Below are 24,556 nucleotides of genomic sequence, written 5' to 3' on the forward strand. Positions count from 1 at the left end.
TAATTACCAGAAGAATTTTCTTGGGGCACCAGTTGGGGGGAGTTGGGGATGTGTCAATTAAATAATCATGGCAAGAATCAATAAAAATGGTATTGTACATAATTCTGTTTTGACTGTACTGTTTAGATTGCATTTTTGTAACATTTATGAAGAATAAAGCTTGCCAGAAAATAAGACTAAGTTAGCAGGCTTACGAGGTGACAGGCTTGTGCAACAAAACAACAATTACCATCAAAATATGTGGTGCACAAGAATGATAAAATAAGATAGATAAAGCCACAATTAAAAGCATTAAAGGAATGTTCCATGTTCAATACAAGTTAAGCTCAATCAACAGCATTTTAAATTTTGCAGGGGACGAATCTCTGTTGCCTACGCGTCTGAGAGGCTTAACAGAAGCCGCTGGTACAGGATTGGGTTTTGCCAGCGCCGGTGGAAGAGGGGCTGGGTCGATCGGAGTTGGGATTGGTTTCTGTGTCAGGGGGGTCTGTTGGATGTGCTCGCTGGCGGTAGAGAAGCGGCTCCCAGACCTAGAGAGTTTTGTATATCGGCAATCATTTTATCGACTGGTCTAAAATTTCATAAAGCTAAGATGATAATATTATTATTATTATCATCACTACTACTACTATTATTGTTATTATTATAACTAGTATTATACTACTACAACTATTATTATTATTTTTATTATTATTATAACTAAGATTGTTCCATATCTATCTATCACTCAGCTAGTTTAAATCTATATCTTTCTTTTCTCTCTCTCCACAACATCAGCAGACAAATGTAATCAATAATAATGATTACTATTATATGACATTAAATTAACCTATTCCTTAAACTTATCACAGTCACAGTACCTGTAGACACTACTATATCTATACATCTATAATTGTGTTTGTTTGTTTTTTATATGTGTATATATATATATATATATATATGGTTAGGGTTAGGGATTTTCTCCCATTTTTCTCCCAATTTGGAATGCTCAATTCCCAATGTGCTCAAAGTCCTCGTGGTGGCGTAGTGACTCTCCTCAATCTGGGTGGTGGAGGAAGAATCTCAGTTGCCTCCATGTCTGAGACCATCAATCCGCGCATCTTATCACATGGCATCTTGAGCGCGTTATCACGGAGATATAGTGCTTGTGTAGGAGACCTGACTGGAGTCACTCAGCATGCCCTGGATTTGAATTAGCGAACTCCAGGGGTGGTAGCCAGCATCTTTTACCACTGAGCTACCCAGGCCCCAAGATTTTTGCTTTTTTTAAATAAAAGTAGGTGCAAATCAAAATAATTTTTTGTAGCACTCAATATTATACCACAAATGCTTTTGATTGAGCTTAACTTGTACTGAACCCGGAAACATTCCTTTAAACTATGTGAATAGTCATTGTTTTGTTGCAATGGAACTAAAAATGAGATGGTGAAAAAGAGAGAAAAATAAAAAGTTGAAAATTGCAAAACAAGCCTATTCTTTCCTTCTAAAATCATATGAACAAACAATACATCGCAATAGCGACTTATGAACTCCCAGGAGGACTTGAATGCAGCATGAACCCCAACATAACTGAAATAGTCTTATACTGGTTATGTGATGAACACATGTGGATTTGACATATGATTGATATGAAGAAAAAAAACAGTCCATAACAAATTGTAACATTGAAGGAGGGACCTGGGTCTCATTTAAAAACCAGAATAGAGACATGTGGGTGGGCAATTTTAATTTGGGCCAATCCGCAACACCCACCTTAGCAGCTGCTGGCATCACTTGTTAAAGATCAATTGAATCGGGATGCTTTTTTTTGTATCCAAACTAGGGCTGTCAATCGATTAAAATGTTTACATTTAAATGCTGATTACTGAAATTAAGTATATCAATATTTATAATGATTACTTTTTTTATGCAGAACACAAAAGGAGATGTTTTAATGCATGTTGTGGTCCATCTTTCTATCCAATGGCAGTGGATAGTGGAGTGAATGCATGCTACTCTGAATGAGTTTTTCTCAATATACAACTGATGTCAAGAATTTCTTGTGGGTCCTTTTTCAAGATTTAAAGTGAGTCTCTATTCACTGCCGTTGCACTGAAAAAACATTCAGTAAAACATCTCCTTATGTGTTCCACATTAAAAAAAAAAAGGTCTACAGGTTTGAAGGGTGAGTAAATGATGACAGAATTTTGTGACTGCTAAGGAGGATTTTGTGCACTTTTGTTTATTTTAGCATATTATGTCAGTTCTCTGCTGGTTTGCAATGACTGTTGGGTAAATATCCCTCTCAACTACTTGTGAAATAATATATCGATGTACACTTATTCCCTATAGTATGCTATTTGGCATGCCCTTCCAACTGGACAAAAACGTTCCCTTCAGATTGGAATCTCACTTAAGATGGTGGAATACCATGTGAAGTCAACCTTTGGAGGACCCTAACAGTCGAACAGAATGCACCTATACTGTAGCAATGTGATTAAACAGAGCAAACACCAACTGCAAAGCATCAAATCTTTTAAGTCAGTCCATACAAGTGCAGCTCCTATCTACTTGAATGGGAAAAGACAGAAATATCCAAAATGGTTGGTCAATATTACAATCAAAGAACATATTTAAATCAGCAGTAAAATCTGACAACACTGATATTATACATTTTGCTAATGCGTATGCAGGTCTGATATGTCTGTATCTTAAATGTGATTGTTCTGTAATCTGTAATTTACCTGTAAGGTGGAACTTCCTTTGCTACTTCTGTTGACCACTGAGCGTTCCAATTTCTCCCATCCATTTTAATAGAAGTGGCCTGTCTCTACTATTTAGTCTATGATAGCATGCCCCAGCAACCACCCATAACACCCTAGTGACCATCCTAGTAACAGCACAATAGCAAAAAGCACTGAGAACACCTTAGCAACCACTCAGAACACCCTATAGTTTTGCTAAGGCATGCACCATTCAAATCTTCTTCAAAAACTATAAAATAATTATTCTCCTGCTACTATCTGTTTCGAGTTGAAGGAGTTTTGGAAATGTTATTGTTAGAGATTTTCATGAGCACATATGGCCATTATATACACATAGTACCTTGGTTAAATGTAAAAGGTAACTGCATTGATTAACTTAAAACTTGATATGAACAGGCCTCCTGGCTGAGACTGATCATACATAACATGATTATATTTAATTATAGTTTATAATGTTTAAGCCAAAATATATCAAATAAATTAAAAGTAAAAAACACAGGTTAAAATGTAGGTGAGTGGGTTCTTCCAATGTAGATGACAACACGTGTTGTTCGATGCACTCGTCCTTGTGATTTCGAATCAGTTTTGTAATTCGCAAAAAAAAAAAAAAATCAGACCACTTTTTTATCTTTTTGACATGTTCAAAGGAATCAAATGTAAAAGATTTGACTCAAATGATTCTTTCACAAATCAAACATCACTATCTCTGATCCGCATACAATTTACACATACAGCTATGTTATTTTTTTCTGGTGTTCAGTCGCAAAAGAAACAAAATGTAAAAGTAAAAATTTTGTCTTTAAAAAGTAAAAGTGAAAATCAACAGAAATGTTTAACTCAAGTAAAGTAAACATTTTCAAAAACTGTTCTTAAAGGTGCAATATGTAAAATGTTTCATATAATATTCACCTTTTTTTGCCAATGTGTGAACCGCTTGTAACGCAACTTAAAAATATTAGCCCTTCCTGGACTTCCTAGTTTGCCTATTAAAGCCTGTAGACTGATTTGCATGTGAAGGGAGCGGGTAGCTTTTGCCGGGAAAATACAAAGGATGTGACGTTCATGCGTGCTCCCGAGAGCCTTGCCTCAGACAGTAGCTTCTCTTCCGCTATTCAACAGTGACAACAGTCTGCAACACTAGGTAACGTTATCTTCCAGCACAACACCGACTCCTACACAAACTCTACGTAAGCCAAAAAAAATAAAAATGTATCTACTGAATCCCATCTGGCTAAGCGGAAACGTGATCGTGGTCGAGCAAAAACTAGAGTGAACATCAGCAGGGCATCTGATTCCTGGAGGGACCTTCATTCAGTTTTGGGGGTCAAAATCGACCCTGAATTGATGTTCTTCTTATTGGACAGGTAAGCTTACATAACTACAAATCATGTGAAATATAGTGCCATAAGGATTGATAACTTGATCTTGCCTGCTAACGCTAATGAATTGCAAGCTACCGTGTTTCATCACTTTCAAATAATTTCAACGATCTTCTCTTAATACTAAATGTCAGGTTAATGTCAATGTTAATCTGTAATTATTCCACAAGGTAAACTACAATAATACATTAAATGAATGCTAGACAATGTTCAAGATAATGCAAAAATGCTCATTCATTAATGTTATGTAACTTGGTTATACAGAAAATATAAGCAATCTATTATTATAAAACAATAGTGCATTGATATATCAAAATGACAGTTGTGATGGAATCACATCAATACTAGTTATAATGTACAGTCTATTTTATAAACGGCTACTGTCATCATCCACCGAATTTAGCTAACAGCTATTGATAAAGCCGACAAAGGCTATAGTAAAAATGCAGTCAATGTATCATGCAAAGAAAAGTAATTACTTCAAACTACAGTTCTCTTACGAGAGGTTCTCTCGTATTGCGTAAACTAGCTTACGCTACGGGAAAGATTAATCTTTTCTGAGATATTGAAGCCAAAAAATTATCCTTAATTTTGTATCCATTGTCAACGCAGTGCAGCAGCTGCATACCTTGAGCGGGCTAGCTAGCGAGCTCATTGGTTTCTCTGCGGCAACTGCTGCAGCCTATAGACGAACTTGAGTGAACTTGCATCCAATGAGAGGCGCCCGCGCCGTCACTGTATCAAAGCCCGCCAGAATGGGCGTGGCTAGAGTGCATATAAGCGTAAGTTCAGTAGGCTGGAACCCTGATTTTCATCTATTCAGCGAAGCTCTTCTCATCTCTGAACTGCAGAAGCCGCGCGCCGTTCGAGGGGCATCTAGCAAGCTTTGACAGCGCCGAAGAAGCCGGCCGTCTTCGCCACCTTCAGCCATCCTGCGAGCTACGCCATCCGGCAACGTATCCTTTTTAGAGCAAGCTAGTTCCTCAGCGTAACTTCACAAAAAGAGCAACGAGCGTCTTTTAAAGATGCCTCGCACCACCTGCGCCTCATGCCGCGCCCCTCTCAGCGCCGGAGACCGCCACCTCATCTGGCGCTCTCTGCCTGGGACTGGAACATGCAGAGCTCGCCCGCTGAAGGCGGATGCGACCTCTGCGAGGAGCTTCCGATGTCGACCCTGCGGGCTCGACTCGAAGCACTCAAGACCGAAGCCGCCAGCGCTTTCGCTTCGCCACGCAGAAAGAAGCGCCGCTCCCAAAGGCTGCCGGAACCAGTGTTAGAAGCGACTACCTCGCCGGAGCCTCTCCCTCGAGCCTCGCTCACCCTCCCCGCCCCGGACGCGCAGTTGCCGCCGAGCGCCGCGACTGCTGCCATCTCGGATGATGAGGCGGAGTATAAGGGCTGCTGTTCCATCATGGCTTCGACAGCGAGGAGTGGTCAGGCTCCCAAGCCTCCTCCTCGCCCAGGAATCCAGCAGGACCCGCGCCGAGTCGAAGAAGAACTAACGCGCCTCCTCACACAGGCCATCGACCGCCTCGGGCTCGAGTGGTCACCGCCCTCTGAGCAGGCTCCCAACAGACTCGACGGCTGCTTTCTTCAGAGCCGTCGCCGCGCGGCGCCCGCGGCCCAGGCCACTCCCTTCCTGCCGGAACTCCACGCCGAGCTCTCTAAATCGTCCATCCCCCCGGTCGAGAGTGGGATGAGAAAGGCAGGCACCCAGAGGCTGTTTCAGATCTAAGCAGTGCGACGGATCTCGCCCTTCGCGCCACCAAAGCTGCAGCTCAAGCCCTAGTGAAGTGCATGGCCGCGCTGACTGTGACCGAGAGACACCTATGGCTAACGCTAGCCGACATGGGAGAAGCTGAACGCTCCACGTTCCTCAACGCGCCGCTCTCTCCGTCCGGTCTCTTAGGTTCCGCGGTGAGTGGCATTGTTGACCGTTTCTCGGAAGTCCAGAAAGCCACCCAAGCCATGAATCTCTTCCTGCCTCGTCGCACTAGCTCCTCTGCAGGCCGCCCACATGACCAGCCTCCTGCACGAGCCTCTTCACAGCGCCCAGCTCAGCAAAGCCAGACTTCTCAGCGTCGACAGGGCGGCCGCCCTAGATCGCGCTCAGACAGCCGCCGCAGACCGCCGCCCCCCCGCGGGCCTCGGCCTAAGATTGCGCTGAAACCTGAGCAACCGAAGTCCTCCTAGCTTTATTGAGGAAACGACGGCTCAGTCCCGCCACGGCCGGACCACTGTCAAAGCTTCGCCCCCTGTCAGTCCCCTTCTCTCAGGCTACTGCAGTGGTGGATTCAGCAGCCAACAAGCCGGTGATACTGCCCGCTTGCCTGCACTCACATGCCGTTTTCACGGCGACCCAAAGAAATCTTGTAAAAAGCAAACATGCCTTATGTGTAGAAAATGTGCCCACAATCCAGTGTTCACCCCTACACACAAGCATTACACTTCCCGTGTCCCTATCAGAGCCCACTCACATAAAGCGGGCACAGCCAGCTCGAGTGTTAGAGTCAATAAACGAGCCCGTGCGCGCGCCCCTTCTCTGCCCGCTCTGTCACACGGCCAGCAAACACCTCTCTGTATGTAAGTCCCATGCCCGTGACTATGCTCGCGCATCATTTAAAAGATGTGACTCTTTTCCCATTCACCTCAATCGGGAAGTCACTCACAGAACAGCCTGTCCCTGCTGTCTGCGAGCAGTCACGCATAAGCACAGTAAGCGGCTCACACATTCTGTTCAGCTCGCTGTGTGCGGCAATTCAGGGCGACTTGGCCATTCACCCTCTAGCGTTATGCTTCAAAGCGTGGAAAGCTATCCCAGGGATATCCAAATGGGTGTTAAGCACAATAAAACAGGGCTATTTGCTACAGTTCGATCACCGCCCTCCCCGCTTCAGAGCTCGCCTCGAAACTACTGTGAACACGGAAGCAGCCTGCATGCTTCGTTCAGAAATAGCAAACCTTCTGTGTAAAAGGGCCATAAAGAGAGTGCCACCTTCTCTGAGCGAGTCGGGGTTTTACAGCCGTTATTTTCTTGTCCCCAAGAAAGACGGCGGCCTCAGACCAATATTAGATCTCAGGGTTTTGGACAAGGTGCTCGCAAAAGACCGTTCAAAATGCTTACAATCAGGAAACTCCTCGCGCATGTGCGCCAGGGGACTGGTTTATTTCTCTCGATCTGAAAGATGCCTACTTTCAGATTCAGATAAATCCCGTCACAGGCCATTCTTGAGATTCGCCTCGACGGCCAGGTTTATCAATACACCGTCCTTCCCTTCGGCCTGTCTTTAGCACCTCGTACTTTCATGAAGTGCATGGATGCGGCGCCGCACCCCTGCGGAGTCAGGGCTTGCGAATTCTGAACTATTTGGACGATTGGCTGATTTTGGCACAGTCACATACGGAGCTTCTGTCTCACAGGACAGTTCTCCTCAGTCATCTGAACAGTTTGGGTCTTGCAGTCAATTGGACCAAGAGCTCACTACAGCCCAGTCAGGCAATTTCCTTCCTTGGAATAGAACTAGACTCCATGGCGATGACGGCTTGCTTATCTACACAGCCAGCGCCGTGTTCAGCGACTAGCCGCGTCCTTTCAGATGAACAGCCTCACGCCTCTGAAAAAATTTCAGAGAATGCTAGGTTACATGGCCTCAGCCGCAGCAGTACTTCAGCTGGGTTTACTGTGCATGTGCCCGCTTCAGCATTGGCTAAACACCCGCGCGTCTCGCCGGGCTTGGGCCATGGGCCGCCAGTCAATCAGAGTGACTCAGACCTGTATCTCAGCTCTGCAGCCCTGGGCAGTGGCCGAATGGTATCAGCGGGGAGTGACGATGGGAGCTGTATCTCGCCGAAAAGTCATCTCGACAGACGCGTCCAACACGGGTTGGGGCGCGTTCTGCGAGGGCTCTCCGGTTTTTGGCCTATGTCAGTTCAGGAAAAGCTCCTTCACATAAATTGTCTGGAAATGATAGCGGTCGAGTACGCGCTCGTGCGCTTCCTCCCGGTCATTCAGGGTCACCACGTCCTGGTCCATTCGGACAACAGATCTGTGGTATCCTATCTAAACCGTCAGGGCGGTGTCAGATCCAGGAACCTCTTCCATCTGACAAAACGCATACTGAGTTGGTCCCAGTGCCACCTGCGCTCGCTGAGGGCGACGCACGTGCCAGGCCACCTGAACGACGGCCCAGACAGACTGTCCAGAGACAATATTTCCCCAGGGGAATGGTCCCTGCACGCTCAAACAGTCCAGAAGTTATGGAGCATATTCGGCAGAGCAGAGATAGACCTCTTTGCGTCAGAAGAGAACTCTCACTGCCCAGTATTTTTCTGGAAAGCGAGGACGCGCTGGCCCAGGACTGGCCCAACCGCCCGCTTTACGCCTTCCCTCCCGTCTCGCTATTGCCACAGGTAATGCAGAGGATCAGGAAATGCGTCACTCGGTGCTCCTCATAGCCCCGCGCTGGGAGAATCAGACATGGTTCCCGGAGCTTACGCAGCTGTCACTGACAGCCCCGTGGCCCATTCCAGTGAGAGCAGATCTCCTCTCTCAAGCTCGCGGCACGATCTGGCATCCCCACCCAGAGCGCTGGGCGCTGCACGCGTGGGTGATCAACGACTACCCGTCGCTTCGCCAGGAAGATCAACGTCGCCCCTTCCACGAGAAGACTCTATGCGTCCAAATGGTCTGTGTTTTCAAAATGGTGCACCGACAGAGACCTGGACCCACAGACATGTGGGGTGTCGTCGCTGCTCGTGTTTTTACAAGAGCTGCTGGATAAGGGCAGATCCCCATCCACGCTCAAAGTGTACGTGGCGGCCGTCGCGGCGTTCGCTGAACCCCTGCACGGCCAGTCACTGGGAAAAACGAGCTGGTCATCCGCTTCCTCAGGGAGCTAGAAGGATGAACCCCCGCGCCCCCATCGGTTCCTATCTGGGATCTTTCTGTAGTTCTCGAGCTATGAAAGCCCCCTTTCGAACCGCTTCAATCCGTGGATTTGAAATACCTTTCACTCAAAACCGTTTTCTAACTGCCCTGTCATCAGTTAAACGTGTGGGAGACCTTCACGCTGTCTGTCAGCGCTGCGTGTCTTGAGTTTGGACCAAGTGACTCCAAGGTCATTTTAAAGCCTAGACACGGCTATGTCCCCAAGGTGATCGGTACTCCTTTCAGAGCACAAATCATTTCCCTATCGGCGCTGCCAGCATCCGATAGCGAACGCGACGCCAATCTCCTTTGCCCAGTCAGAGCACTGAGATTGTATACTGCACGCTCCGCCTCTTTCAGACGCTCTGAGCAGCTTTTCGTTTCGTTCGGAGGGCGCACCAAAGGTTTCGCCGCCTCGAAACAGACACTGTCTAGATGGATAGTGGACGCTATTGCTGCCGCGTACGCGTCAAAAGACCTACCATGCCCGTTAGGCATTAGGGGTCACTCCACTACAGGCATGGCCTCCTCGTGGGCATGGTCCAGCGGGATTTCCATTCATGACATATGTGTGGCAGCATATGTGTTTAATACGCTACAGCTCCCCTGGTGAGCTGCACTGACAGGACACATTCCACACAGACCGGCACCGCCGCTCTGTCTTTCCCTTCCCACTATGTGCTTATGTATTACACACACACTGGCCCGCACTCTTACTATTCCCCCACTCACAAGGGCTCCCCCGGGTCCCCCCCCCCGGGCTCATGCAGTGGATGCTTGGCGCGCACGGCGTTGACAATGGGTTCCCGTAGCGTAAGCTAGCTTACGCAATACGAGAGAACCTCTCGTAAGAGAATGAATCGGTTACCTAACGTAACCTCGGTTCTCTCTAGATGAGGGAATGAGTATTGCGTAGCCGGCCGTGCTCGCGCCACGAGCGGCTTTCGCTTCATTCAATGAAAACCAGGGTTCCAGCCTACGAACTTACGCTTATATGTACTCTAGCCACGCCCATTCTGGCGGGCTTTGATACAGTGACGGCGCGGGCGCCTCTCATTGGACGCGAGTTCACTCAAGTTCGTCTATAGGCTGCAGCAGTTGCAGCAGAGCAACCAATGAGCTCGCTAGCTAGCCCGCTCAAGGTATGCAGCTGCTGCACTGTGTTGACAATGGATACAAAATTAAGGATAATTTTTTGGCTTCAATATCTCAGAAAAGATGAATCTTTCCCGTAGCGTAAGCTAGCTTAAGCAATACTCGTTCCCTCATCTAGAGAGAACCGAGGTTACGTTAGGTAACCGATTCGTTTCGCATAGTCAGACCTATATCCACATTTTGTTTTAGCCCAGTTCAAGCACTGGAGAGTCAAATATAATATGTGGGCTCAAAGTTTGTAGTAAAACAATCAGAACTGTTTAATTTTAATTATGATACCTCATCTATTAGCATGATGCCGGGGAATCACGTTCAGCCTCTTTGTACGTTACATCATTGATTTGGTCGACGCTCACGTCGCTATTGAGTGTGTGCATGAGTACGAGCACCAGGTAGATGGCTGGAGTTCACTTAACAGCCACAGGTGTCATTAATATCAAGGGTTTCTGAATCTCCACCTTTAAGTACAGTAATGAAGTAATTGCATTTCGTTACTATACACCTCTGCTTGTGACTAGTAATGCTAATCTGTTCAGCAAGGTTTTGTCAACACAAGTAGTGACTGGGATGAAATCTTACCGTTGTTCAGGATCTCTGTTCCTTGATTCCTCTGAGGGACTGAGTACAATGTGCCACCAGTACAGCTCTCATGCCTAGTAGGAGCATCTGACACTCCAGGTGAGCTCTGTCTGTGGTTGGATCGTGCCAGTAGTGAATTGAGACTGTTTTGAGCTCTTGGAAAGTCAGAGTATCCTAGAGATCCTGAGTGCAAGTGGGCAGTCTGTTGATGATTATGGAGTGGATGATGAAGAAGGTGGACGTGTCTGTTGTTTAGAGAAGGAGACATAAACACTGCCTCGTTCACAAAAATGGATCCATGCTCATCCTGGCCACCCAACTGACTGTGACCCGCATCCTGCAAGACAGGGATGTAGAGGTACATCACTCACATATCAAATACACAATATCTAAACAACACAACATAAAGGTGGAGAAAGCAATTCCTGAGAAAGACAGTTGATATTTGAACTCAAAAGCCAAACAAATACACCCCTCCCTTCAGTCCTCCTTTAGAAGCTTCTCCCCCTCCCAAATTCATGCAAGCGCAATAGTGTTAAAGGTCAGGCTGAATCGTCATCATTGACCTCTTTCAAACAAACTTAAAACTGCCATTCTGTGCAAATCAGCCCCTGTACACAACACATAAAAAAACATTGGCCTGAAGCAGATCCATTGTGTGTGGGAGAGTCTTAAATGCAGACATGCATCCTCAAAAGGTCAAAGCTTAGATGAAGGATACAGACTGAGAGAGCAACTATTAGTCATCACTTCACAAATGCCATTCTGGGGGAATCCACTTAACAACAATAACATAAAAAGTCATTTGAAATAGATTTCATCTATAAAATTCAAGCACTCTGGCTCTATTCAAAGGTGCATTGGACAAGGATTTCATCTCAAAGCACTGAGGCGTTTTTCATAACATATGCAGAAGCAGTAGTGTTGATTTACAAAATTTCACTTAAAAGACCTGTGATCTGGTTATATTAAGTTTTACAGGAACATTTAACCCAAAAAGGAAAATTCTGTCATCATTTACTCACCCCTTATGTTGTTTCAAACCAGTAAGCTTTTTTATTTTAATGTGGAACACATAAGATGTTTTACTGAATATCGCAGTCTTTTCAATGCAATGGCAGTAAATAGTGCTTCACTTTAAATCTTGAAAACTCATGAAGATGCTACAGAGCAGTTAGTCATCAGACGGACACTACTGTCCTACAGCTCGCCCTTGCACTCTTCCATTTTTAAACTGTCCTTTTCAACCACATGATCAAATAAAGCATCACTTCCCTGACCTGCAGAATGGAGCACACAAAGTTGTTATTAATTATTTAGCCTTGGTAGGGGCTTTACAATTATCATTAATCATTAGATTGTTTATTACCACACAGTGAGGAGACAGAGGCTATGACCGCCCCACACAGCCGAAGACTGATTAGCCATGAATTGCTCTCATTATAGCAGGTAATGAATCAGAGGCTTGGCTGTGTATTTATGTGTGTTTGAGAAACAGATGTTTGACCCAACTAACCCTAAATCCTCTGTGTACAAGAGGCCCACAAAAGAAATGTTTTCCTCCTCGCTGACTTGCCACATCTGATTGGACAGGACTCGAAAAGGCAACATTGGCTTTGAACCTGATTAAAATCGCTGTTTGGGATTCTGCCTTATATTCATTTATTTGTTGAGGCATGTTGGGAGGACTGGTCACTGGGTTTAATCCAATCATCCCAAAAACTTCACTTCAAGGAGAGAGAGAGAGAGAGAGAGAGAGCGCATACATAGAAACAAGGCTTCGAAAGACAGGCAGCAAATATTTTTTTGGCATGTCGAACTCACATCTGTTCAGTTGTTGGTAGTCTGAGCAGCAAAAAACCCACACGCATCTTATGTTTACAATCCCAGTCCAAACCACATCCACATGGATTTTGGAAGGGAAGGGTTTTTGGAATGTGTCAGTCTGAACAATCAGATCAGATTTCAAGTAGTTTGTTTTATTTTTTGTTATACAGGACACTTCGCAGATGTAACATCATCCAAAGTGCAAAATATTGTCTGGAGTTTTTTCTGACTCTGAAATCACACATTTTTACTTACTCTTTCATCATATAGCGACTTCCAGTAACATTCACTATGTAGTTAATAGTCAATGAGTGAACGAGTCAGTAGTTTGGACCCAGTGCATTAATGTGTTAAATGCCTCTCTTATGTTCTCTCATGCGCCTCGTGAGTTCAGCATCACAGCGAGATGTCATGCTAGATATGAGCAATGGCTCACTCTGATTTGTTGTTTGACAGTCCCCTGGCATTTTGTTGATGCATACATCATTACTATAGCAACACACTGGATATTGACTACACGGTCTGAATAAGCGGATCAGATTTAATCACTTTCAAAATAACAGTGCGAAACAGTCAGTCCTAAAGATTGAAACCATATCATATATACCAAATATTGAAAACCACATCAGATTTGCATACAGTATGAACCAAATACAAGAGGAATTGTGAGAACGTAAAGAGAGAAAGAATGCAAACACAACTGAGAATGTTTAGGAAACAACAGAAAATAATTAAACTAAACCAACTAAATAAATGAGTAAACAGGGTAAAAACCAACTAAATAAAATGAGTAAACAGGGTAAAAAATAAATATATATATATATATATATATATATATATAAAACTTCTCTGCCCTGAATTCATAACCTACAGTTTTGTTACATCTTCAAAGCCAGATGACAGAGAATTTGGGAGAGCTTTTCTCTGACATCATTATCTGGATGTTTTGGCAACAACGTAAATGAGGGATGAGGATAGAGCCAAGGAGCAAAGAGATATTTCAGCATTCAAAAGACAGCTGTGTCGCATGCTGCACACACACACACACACACACTTTAATGACTTGCCTGCAGCTCATAGCAACAGGTTTAGGACTTATTTCAAACATACTGTACACAAACACAGTTCGTGAACACATACTATACACAGTCATATGGACAAACGGGCACCAAAGACCCCACAGCAAAACAAAGACACACACAACACAACACAACCCTCAAAAGTTATGCACAGACTCACAGAACACATTCACTCATAGTGCAGGGCACCAGTGACTGTCCATCAGAGGAGGCAAGGGAGGTAACACTAAAGTCATCCATATGACTCGAATGGTTTAATCCATGTGTTTTGAAGCGGTACAATCATTTTGGGTTATGAACCAGAACAAAAGTCCTTTTTCACTATAAATCTTGACATCAACAGTCCCCTTGGTGCATTAATGAGAGAAGCTTGTTCACACTTCCTCATGCTTGATGCATGCACAGAGCATTGAACATAAACCAGATACAGTGTTGCCACGTTCTCGGTTATCACATCGATTTGGGCTATTTAGAAAATGCAGACTTAAGTTAAAATGATAGAGTCACAGGTTGATTGTTTTTTGGGGATATTTTTAAAATGTAACTCAGTGGCCAAAATGTTGATGGTAAACAATAGAAAATGAAAATACAAATCTCATTGATGTTTACTTATTCTGGGATTGAGGACCTGACAACCACATAAAAGAATCACCGTCTTGAAGCCTGCAATGTGTTCCAGTCAGGCCTGACATGAAACTTTATTGTGAACAAGGACTCAACGTTTGGTCTTTTTCTCACCCAAAGTGATCATATCACTTCAGAAGACATGGATAAAACCACTCAAGTCATATCGTTTAATTTTATGCTGCCTTTTTTTTCGCTTGTACGTTTTGGACCCCATTGATTTGCAATGTATGAAAAAAAATCATACATACTTAAAAATATCTTTGTTTGTGTTCTGCAGTAGAAAGAAGGTCAAATGAGTTTAAAACAGCATTAGGATGAGTAAATTATAAGAAAATTTAAATTTTGGAAAAAAAAACCTTTAAGTTGACAGGCCTATGCTACTGATTAGAGAGAAGGATAATATGTAATGCATTTAAACAATTTTAAATGACTGGTAAGGGAAGGATTTAGAATTAAATAAGATATTTTATTGCTGCAGCCACTCTTTTTAGCAAATGCAAGGAGCGATCAATTAACAACAGATTTTTAAAGGGGGCAGAGAGTTTAAATAATTGCAGATTTTTAAGGAGTGTGACTAAGCTAAATAGGGTCTAGCAATGCCTATGATCAATAATAATTTAGATATGAGACGCTTCTGAAAACTCCTTTCCGGACCACCACTGAGTGGCCCACATTCCTACCCACACACAGATCTTCACCTGTGTCTGCTGTCCATCCAGTGGTATGACCATGGCGTGCAGATTCTGCTGGCATCCCTGCTTGAAACTCTCCAGCAGCCCTCGCTGAGTGTCCAGTCTCTCCTTCTCCTTCTCCACATTCCTCTGCCCTTCTCTCAGCCTCTCCAGGCTTTGCTGGTACTCCTGCCGTTGCTCTTGGAGCACCTGCCACTCGCTCTGCAGCCTCCGTTCCTCTAGGTGGCACAACAGTTCCCTCTCCTCCAGCGAACTCTCCATCTTACACTGCTGGAGTTCCCGCATCTGGCATTCCCGCTCCCACTGCTGCTGTTCCCGCGCCAGTACACCCCGCAGACGGGCCACCTCCACCAGCTCCTCTCGACGTCGCTCCGCCTCCCGCTGGCGCTCCTGCTCTAGCAGGGCCTGGTTGCTACGAACCATGGGTAGTGGGTGGGAGTGTAGGTGAGGGGAGGGGCTTGATAACAGGAGGAGGAGGAGCCTCTGGATCTCATAGCAACTGTCTTGGATGGTGACTGCGGCCTATTTAAAGTAAGTGAGGACTATATCAAGGCAGACCAAAGGTGAGATATCTTTCATCACAGCAAATAATGGCCCTTATTTTCTGGAATTATCTAAAGCTGTGGTGTGTGGTTAACATTCCTGTCTAACCTGTGACATCTCTTTATAAATTCATCTACACTGTCTCATCAAAGAATTCCATTATTTTTGCCGCAAATGCATGCCTCAACATACACGAGCTCTATACGCCATTTGCATAAGAGATGTGTTTTTGAATACTTCTCTCAGATTAACTCTAGTGAAATAAGTGCTTATAACAAAATTACATTCAAATAAACCCTTCTATGATTTTAAGCAGCTAGCAAATAGCACAACATTTAAAAAGCTTCTATAAAGGAAGGAAAAATCTCTGCAAAGAGCCTTTTGCAGGTTCTTTTAATGTCTATGCCCTAAAACATTAGCATTACAATACCTTCATCAAAAAAATACATCAAAATCACAGTGCACAACATAAGAGATAAGATTGCATAGTCGGCAGGACACATTTAAGGTTTAAACAGAACAATTTAACATTTAAGTAAGTCACGTTGCATGTTTGTATACATTTAACTGACGTAAACAGACAGGGGCCTGTCCACTATAATTATTCTTTCAGTTGGTATGTGATTGTGTGATGGGTGAGCTCACCTGTAGGCTGTACAACAGCTGAGTTAAGCTCTGCACACTCTGACTAACCTGCATTGGGCCAACAGACAGACAGACAAACAAACTATGAGCAACAAAAAGTAAACAAAAGCTTTACAGCCTTGTTTTTGATAATGTAAAATGAAATATGGCACCTACTCTGACTAAGAGCTATTCTCTCTGGAGAGATAGCAGTAAAGCTGTATGCAGCAGAGCAGTATGTTCATTATCTTTACTATAGGCAGGAACAGCGCAATATACATCATTTATGTCATATCTTCCAGTAGCACCTCCTATAAAAGTGCAGACATTCTGTTTACTGCAGCAGACTCCTAAGGATGATTTAAAAAATGCAGCATCTGTTGACTGAAACACCATGTTTTTGGGCATTTTTAAAACTATAAAGTCAACAGATAGTACATGAAACAGATGGTGAAAGAAAAGTGAACCCCAGCCAAGCGGGTTTATAAATGAGTAAGGTAAAGGATTCACCCAGAGATGTAAGAACAATGTGTGAGTGTGGTAACCATTATACCAGCCATAATGGTTGCTCTGCACCTCCTTTAAGTTGGGCATTTTCCTGAGCTCATTAAATGTTGTTTTGGACTGAAAAGTATTCTTAATAGAAAATCAATATTATTGGTGCAGTTTAAAATCTGGATGGTGGTCTGTAATGTTAAAGAGTAAATGGGAACACAGTCGTGATAAGTGCACTCTTTCGTGCCAAAATCAGTCCAAAGCAAGTCTGCCATCTTAGGCAAGATATGTTTCCCGTCTATATCAATTTTAAGTATATAGCACCACCTGGTGGACGCTCAACTATATTATGTTTGTTGTTCTTCTAGTAATTGCTTGTGTGCAACAGGTAAGATTTTCCATTATTTGCATGATGAAACTGAACTGAACACAACACGTAACTGAATATATATGGTAACTAATTAATGGCAAATTGAATGGCCAAAATTAATCTGGAGGGTACGTGGCGGTTTTAAACAATAAAATGTAACGCAAAAACAAGGGACCGTTCCTTTAAAATATTGACAATACCCTACCGTGAACTTGTGGCCATATCAGCAGCACAAAAAACCCTTAACAGCTTGACGTACCATGTAGCGCACCACAAGATGCCAACGTCAGCAAAAAAAAGAGATCCAGGGAAATGAAGGCCTAATTCTTCACTTTTATTTTTAATGAAAAAGGACCCTGGAGACATTGAAATGGACTCCTCTTATTTCAAGCTCATTAATACTTAGTAACATAAAGAATGAGATGTGATAGAGGAATGTGAATAATTCATGCAGTGAATGGAGATTGTACCTCTCATGCTGAACACAGATTTTTGGTTAAGGCTGCAATTTAAACCACTAACACAAGAGAGTATGAAATATTTCACACATTTTACTAGATTTCTATTAATAATCATGCTGTTAAATTATTTTACCACAATTCCTTGAGGTATTATTTGATAATATGTTATGCTAAAATGTACAGTAAATGCTGCATAAGCATTTAAACCCAGGATTCAAGACACATTTACCTTCAGGTGTATGTTGCCATTATCAATGTCTGTGCTGTGATTGAGGGCCTGTGTTTCCAAGCCTTCCTCTCCTCTCCACTCCTCCTTCTCGCTCTGCGAGGTGTCAGCCCGTGAGCCCAGGCCATCGAAAGGTGGAGGGGAGGGAGAAGTGCAAGGTTCAGGCTGGGTCACCTCTTGAACAGCAGAGGATGCACCATGAAAGGAGAGAGCTGATCTCAGGGACTCTGCTATTATGGGGGGTGGAGGGGAGAGACAGAAATAAGAGGCATTAATAATTGCAAAGTTTACTATGCATATTATTTTGTACATTATGGTGCAACAACATGGAAAAACAGAGAAAAAAGCATGCTACTGTTATTTAATATTTAAGCAATTAGCACCACATGAAATAAAGTTTCTGTTGTGCATATAAAGTTGAGGATGTGCATACAGTATATCTTTATGCATGTACAGTGCATGCTTATGCAGTACAAGTCTCTCAGCTGATTCTCACCCTCTTTAAGAGCAGCACTGAGTAACACAGCAGCCTGGGGTATGTCTTCAGTGCTGGGCCGTACCAGCAGCCTGGGCTCTGGTCCTGCATCACGTTGTCCTGCCATGACTGACAGCTCGGCATAGATGTGAAGTTTCTCCTCCAGATTGGCACAGATCAGATGATCATGGCCACACAGAGACTCTGAGAAAGAAGGTGATTGGATGTCATGTTCGAAGATCAGACACACATTTAAGATCTTGCTGTAAGACACAGAAATATATAGAGCAGATTCTGACTTTCGTATCATCAGCAATGGGAGGACTTACTGCAGCCAGCAAGCAAACAGCAGTCTCCAGCATGGTTGATGTCCTCACCAGGATTCTTAACTAGCTTAACCAAGAAAACTTGCTTGGCCAACCAACTTTACCAGTTAAGTTTTGCTGGTGAACAGCACGCCTAAGCTGGTTCACCTGCTAGGCCAGCCCCAGACCAGCACTTAACAGCATAAACCAGCATGAACCAATGTGGAAATTCTTGCAGGTCACAGCTGGTCTTTTTGGCAGCTCTGCTAAAGACCCTATATGTTAGTGGCCTTTATCAGTGCCTAACAGACAACATTCACCTTGAAATATGTTCTGTTTTGAACAGTTTGGTAGGTTTTTTAGCAGAATGGTTTGGTTTTATCACCTTGAAGCCTGTGGATCATTTGGACCTTTGCTTCAGCCATTCTTCTTTCTTCTTCTGACTCACTTGTAGTTTCATCCTCTTCTTCTGGGCACCTTAACAAAACAAACAATTCAAAGGTATTACAAGAACACAATACAACAAACATTGCAGACAGAACAGAGTGTGTGCCAGTTTTAATAACTTAGCTGTCCTTGTAGAGAAGAATCAATATTTTTAAACAAACACAAGCATCCTTACAATGTGGTTTAAATAAGAGGATCAACATCTTCCATTGTTCTGTAGAACAAAATTCTTATAAACTAATCATAGCCTTAAACCCAAACTTACCCCAAAATTCAGGGGTCAATGACTGGTTATTATATTGACATATAGAAGTGTTGTTTAAATTTTCTTTTTTTTTTTTTTTATAAAAAAAAAATATTCTAAGGGAAAGCATGTTTTATTTTTATACCAAATCGGCTAGTAGTTTTTTCATAGACTTCACTAAATGTTGTTAGATTTCTCAGAAAACAATATTAATTTTGCCCTCCTATTGTCTTAAGAAACTTGACTCTCGTTTTGTAGTTGACCTGTATAGAAAACCAATTTAAAATGCAGAAATTCTTGATTACTGGACAACGGCAATAAAACTAGAGAACAGTATGGGGGGGCTAGGGGCAAAATTGGAGAAAATTTTAAATATATTTAGATCAAATTTGATTGATATATGTACAACTGGTTCTTCCCATACAGGTCCAATTTTACATTATAAGACAATGGAAGGAACATTTGTTTTGAATTATTCATCTTAAAAATAAAAATATATATATATTAGGGATGGGCATTTTGGTCATTATGTCTACTCGGGTAATCTGACTAATTGCAACGACATGTACATAACTGTATATATAATAACAAATATCTGACAAATATCTTTGGCTGCAGCACTGAATCTGGTTGTTCAAGTGTATCGTCCATTCATTATTATAAGCAGTTATAAAATAATCTGTTACAAAATGTACAAAAGATTGCATAAATATAATTAAAAATGTATAAAAAATAAATGTATCATATATTGTCATTATGTGAAGATTCGCTGACCAACTCATTTACGTTTTCGTTTTAGTGACTGTCTGAACAGTCTATTTGCAAATCATGTTTGGCTTAACAGGAGACACCATAACCATCGCATTTTTAATATGGGTGTTAAGTTGAATTTCAGTTTTGAAGATGCTGCATTCTGTTCCATTTAGCTGCACTCTGTCTAGCTGTATGTAACACTCACATATATGTATATGCACTGCTTCAACGCACTGAGTCCACTGCCACACGTCTGTTGTGTGTGTCTCCCCAAGTGTTTGCTCCTGTGGGGAAAGCCGTGATGCTCCGTATTGTTGTTGCTGTGATTCATGAAGTGTTCCATTCAACTCGGATAGTCAGAATTTCCACCTTTCAACTGGGTAAAGTGCAACGGAATGACAATTTATGCTGGACTTCTAACTTGATTATCATAATGATAGCATTGCAGTGTCGTTGTGGTGATGGGGGCATGGCCGAGCAGCATCTGTGAAGAGTAAGGCTGGGGGAGATGAGTGGTGAATGATTTCCACCTGTGCTTAACACCTGTCTTGTGTTACAGTGAGGAATGGCAGGGACATTCAAGAAGAGAGGACAGTGGCAGACAGGAACAGAGAGCCCAGCTGACAAGCTGTTTGTGTGTTTGCTAGTTAAAGTGACTACTGAAAAGCTTTGTTTTTTTTGCCCCTTTGTTTTGTTTGAAAGCTGATATTATTCTGGTTATTTTCGTTATTGCTGCAAAGCGATCTGTTTTGTTAAAAATAAAGTGTGTCCAGTGTGTGTCGCCGTCTCCCGCTTCCTTATTTCCATAGAAGCTCAGGGATCTGTTATGGTCGTAAATCCGTTTGGTTGCTATGAGACAAAATAAAAAATAAGCTCCCTCTTTGACACTTTTGTGTTTAGTTTTCAGGTAATTGTCACTAAATTTCATATTAAGTGAAATGTCACATCATGCATAATCACTATCGATCATCGTTTTCACGATCAATCATTGCTGCCATATCTGAGTACCCGAGTACTCAAGCCCATCCATAATGTATTGTGTATTGTACTGTATATATAAACTTTTTTGTTTTGTTTGGTCATGACAAAATCACGTTTGGTTTTATAATGTATTCTTTACCAGTTCCGGGTCCCTAAGACAATAGGAGGGTTAAGTACATTTATCACGTTTAAAGGGTGTTTAGATACTTTTACTGGAAAACAAGACAAAAAACGGAGTAAGAAAATGAGTGAACAAGTATGGATGTTGATCCAGGAGTATGCCTTATTTATGCAAATAATGTTAAGCAAAAGCATTGTTTCCACCACAGGTACATTCAGACCTACACACCTCTCCACAGCCTCCCTGATGAGTCTCATCCAGGTGTTGCGTTCATCTTTAGAAGCAGCGTGAACCTCATACATCTCAGGCCCAGCTGAGGAGGTGCTGATCAGGAACATGCCTCTCTCTTCGTTGGCTACCTCTCGCACAATCAGCTTCTGCAAAGAGATCACTGGAGGCTTCTGGTCCTAACAGAAATTATTGTGGGAATGAGATGGTCAGTTTCACAATACCAAATGATTAATCAAAACAACATCTATTTGAAAGACACTAATCTAATTTAATCTCTCACACACACACACACACACACACACACACACACACACACACACACACACACACACACACACACACACACACACACACACACACACACACACACACACAAAACATCCCAAAATGAGTATGAAATTAAAATACATCTCTAAATCTAAAAGACTAAATCAAATGTATTCCACACATAAAAATCTAAATAAAAGAAAAATTAAATAAAAACAAATAAATTATATATAAATTTAAAAAGTTGAAAACATGTAATAATAAGACACTAACCACAGCAGCAAAGATGTATTTCTGATCTTTTTCCTGAAGAAATACCAATGAATCTGACAGCAAAAGTGCCAACACATCTGTGGATAATAAATATTGCCATTAAAATCTAGAGCACATATTGCAGATTTCCCCATCTTCAGAAGAGTCAGATAAGGATTAAGTACAAATGGCTTCTTTCATTTTGACATATTGTGCAATGTGCTATGATTGTTTGTGCTGTGCTCCGCTGCACCACTCAGTTGTTCAAACAGAAATATGCAGTGTCAATGTGCTCACCTTTCAGTCTTCCTGTTGCCGTCTTCCAGAGCAGAGGACCCTGGTGCAGCAGTGCTCTGCCGCTGGTGATGTCCTGCTTGCGGAAGGGGTCCCCGCTCTTCAGCTTAGTTGAGCATTTGTGCTCCATTCGTCCCAGAACCTCACTCAACCTCTGGTTCTGCTCATACTGACTAACACTCTGGTCCACAGCTGAGACCAACTCTCGGATCAGAACTAGTGCACGAGATAGGTCTGCATGCTCATCTGAGGGCTCTGATAGATAAAGAGAGAGAAAAATGAGAGAGTGAGAGAGATTGTGATTGACTTGCCTTGCTTGGTAGTGAAAGGAAAAATACCTTCTGTGAACTGCAGTATTCTCTCCAGGAGCACAGGGTACTTTGTGATGCGCTGTGTCACTAACAAAATGCATTCTGGGATCTCTCGCCTTTTTACCAATGAGTTGCTACTTTGTTGCTAAAAAATACAAAACAAAACTAGTTAACTGCTGGAATTCAACGTTGCAAAAACACAAGGAAATGTTTTTATATGCAAATGACATCTACCCTGTTGTAAAGACCAGCATTAACAGTCATCAGAATTTGTTTTGTTTTGTCTTGTCTTGTCTTGCTGGTGAACATAATGGCTTTGCCGGTCCACCTGCAAGATCTGCACCAAACCAGCATTAAATAGCTTGGATCGATATGAAATTTATCAAATTCATGTTGGTCTTTTCAACAGGGTAATCTAAGTGTGACACTCACTTTGATGAAGAGCATAAATCTCTTGTTCTGTTGCTGAAGTTCTTTAAAGAAGCTGACCGCTTCCGTGTGGTGACTGCAAAATTTGCCATACACCCGCTTCATATTTTCTGCATTCTCCTGGGAGAACTATGGTGGACACACAATCACAATCACTTTAATTATGAGTCACTGTTAAAATTAAATGCTAATTTAACTATATCAACTTTAGACTGCAACAGTTCAGACATAAATCTCTTGGAATGATTTTGCATGTTCATGTGGGTATGACATATTGATAGGATTTGATCTTGGCGGACTAGATCTGCTACACTGCTGCTGCTGCACAGCAAGTACAAAGACTTGCTTCTGCTAGAACATACACAGACATACTATGTTGTTAGCATGTTGACATGCAGCTACTGCACATTTAGACAACCACGAGACATGCTGCATCGAACATGTAGGACATGCTGCTGCATAATTAGACATACAGTTGTAGTCATAAGTTTACATAAACCTTAGCCAAATACATTTAAACTCAGTTTTTCACAATTCCTGACATTTAATCTTAGAAAACATCGCCTGTTTTAGGTCAGTTAGGATCACTACTTTATTTTAAGAATGTGAAATGTCAGAATAATAGTAGAGAGAATGATTTATTTCAGCTTTTATTTCTTTCATCACATTCCCAGAACACATAAGTTACACTTTGTTTGTATTTGGTAGCATTGCCTTTAAATTGTTTAACTTGGGTCAAACGTTTTGGGTAGCCTTCCACAAGCTTTTTACAATAAGTTACTGGAATTTTGGCCCATTCCTTCAGACAGAACTGGTGTAACTGAGTCAGCTTTGAAGGCCTCCTTGCTCTCACACGATTTTTCAGTTCTGCCCACAAATTTTCTGTCAGACTGAGGTCAGAGCTTTGTGATGGCCACTCCAATACCTTGACTTTGTTGTGGCCATTATGCCACAACTTTGGAGGTACGCTTGGGGTCATTGCCCATTTGGAAGACCCATTTACAACTGAGCTTTAACTTCCTGGCTGATGTCTTGAGATGTTGCTTCAATATATCGACATAATTTTCCTTCCTCGTGATGCCATCTATTTTGTGAAGTGCACCAGTCACCCCCATGTGATGCTGTCACCCCCATGCTTCATGGTTGGGATGGTGTTCTTCGGCTTGCGAGCCTCACCCTTTTTCCTCCAAACATAAAGATGGTCATTATGACAAAACAGTAAAAAAAAATTTCATTAGACCAGAGGACAATTCTCCATAAAGTAAGATCTTTGTCCCCAAGTGCACTTGCAAACTGTAGTCTGGCTTTTTTATGGAAGTTTTGTAGCAATGACTTCCTTGCTGAGCAGCCTTTCAGGTTATGTCGATATAGGACTGGTTTTACTGTGGATATAGATACTTGTCTACCAGTTTCCTCCAGCATCTTCACAAGGTCCTTTGCTGTTGTTCTGGGATTGATTTGCACTTTTCACACCAAACTACGTTCATCTCTAGGAGACAGAATGCATCTCCTTCCTGGGCGGAATGATGGCTGTGTGGTCCCATGGTGTTTATACTTGCATACTATTGTTTGTACAGATGAACGTGGTTCCTTTAGATGTTTGGAAATTGCTCCCAAGGATGAACCAGAGGACCATAATTTCTTTTCTGATGTCAAGCAAAGAGGCAATGAGTTTGAAAGTAGGCCTTAAAATACATCCATAGGTGCACCTCCAATTC

At 42.6% G+C, this 24,556-nt stretch overlaps 1 protein-coding gene across 7 annotated transcripts in view; it reads right to left on the reverse strand.

Annotated features, from left to right (window-relative positions):
• The window catches only part of LOC127640414 (rho guanine nucleotide exchange factor 28-like), a 102,405-nt gene that overhangs the window by 5,958 nt on the left and 71,891 nt on the right, over positions 1-24,556 (reverse strand). For 6 of the 7 annotated variants that reach the window (XM_052122983.1, XM_052123009.1, XM_052122991.1 and 3 more), the window contains 11 exons: positions 22,842-22,967; positions 22,437-22,554; positions 22,102-22,353; positions 21,826-21,902; positions 21,283-21,461; positions 18,894-18,985; positions 18,225-18,407; positions 17,732-17,958; positions 16,198-16,245; positions 15,016-15,531; positions 10,785-11,121 (listed from right to left, as the gene is read on the reverse strand). In XM_052122983.1, coding sequence (XP_051978943.1) covers positions 10,785-11,121; positions 15,016-15,531; positions 16,198-16,245; positions 17,732-17,958; positions 18,225-18,407; positions 18,894-18,985; positions 21,283-21,461; positions 21,826-21,902; positions 22,102-22,353; positions 22,437-22,554; positions 22,842-22,967 — 2,155 coding nt within the window. The remainder of the gene's footprint in view (positions 1-10,784; positions 11,122-15,015; positions 15,532-16,197; positions 16,246-17,731; positions 17,959-18,224; positions 18,408-18,893; positions 18,986-21,282; positions 21,462-21,825; positions 21,903-22,101; positions 22,354-22,436; positions 22,555-22,841; positions 22,968-24,556) is intronic. The other variant, XM_052122972.1, reaches the window with a different exon arrangement.

This window comes from Xyrauchen texanus, chromosome 4 (genome assembly GCF_025860055.1).
Source record: "Xyrauchen texanus isolate HMW12.3.18 chromosome 4, RBS_HiC_50CHRs, whole genome shotgun sequence".
Taxonomy (NCBI): Eukaryota; Metazoa; Chordata; class Actinopteri; order Cypriniformes; family Catostomidae; genus Xyrauchen; species Xyrauchen texanus.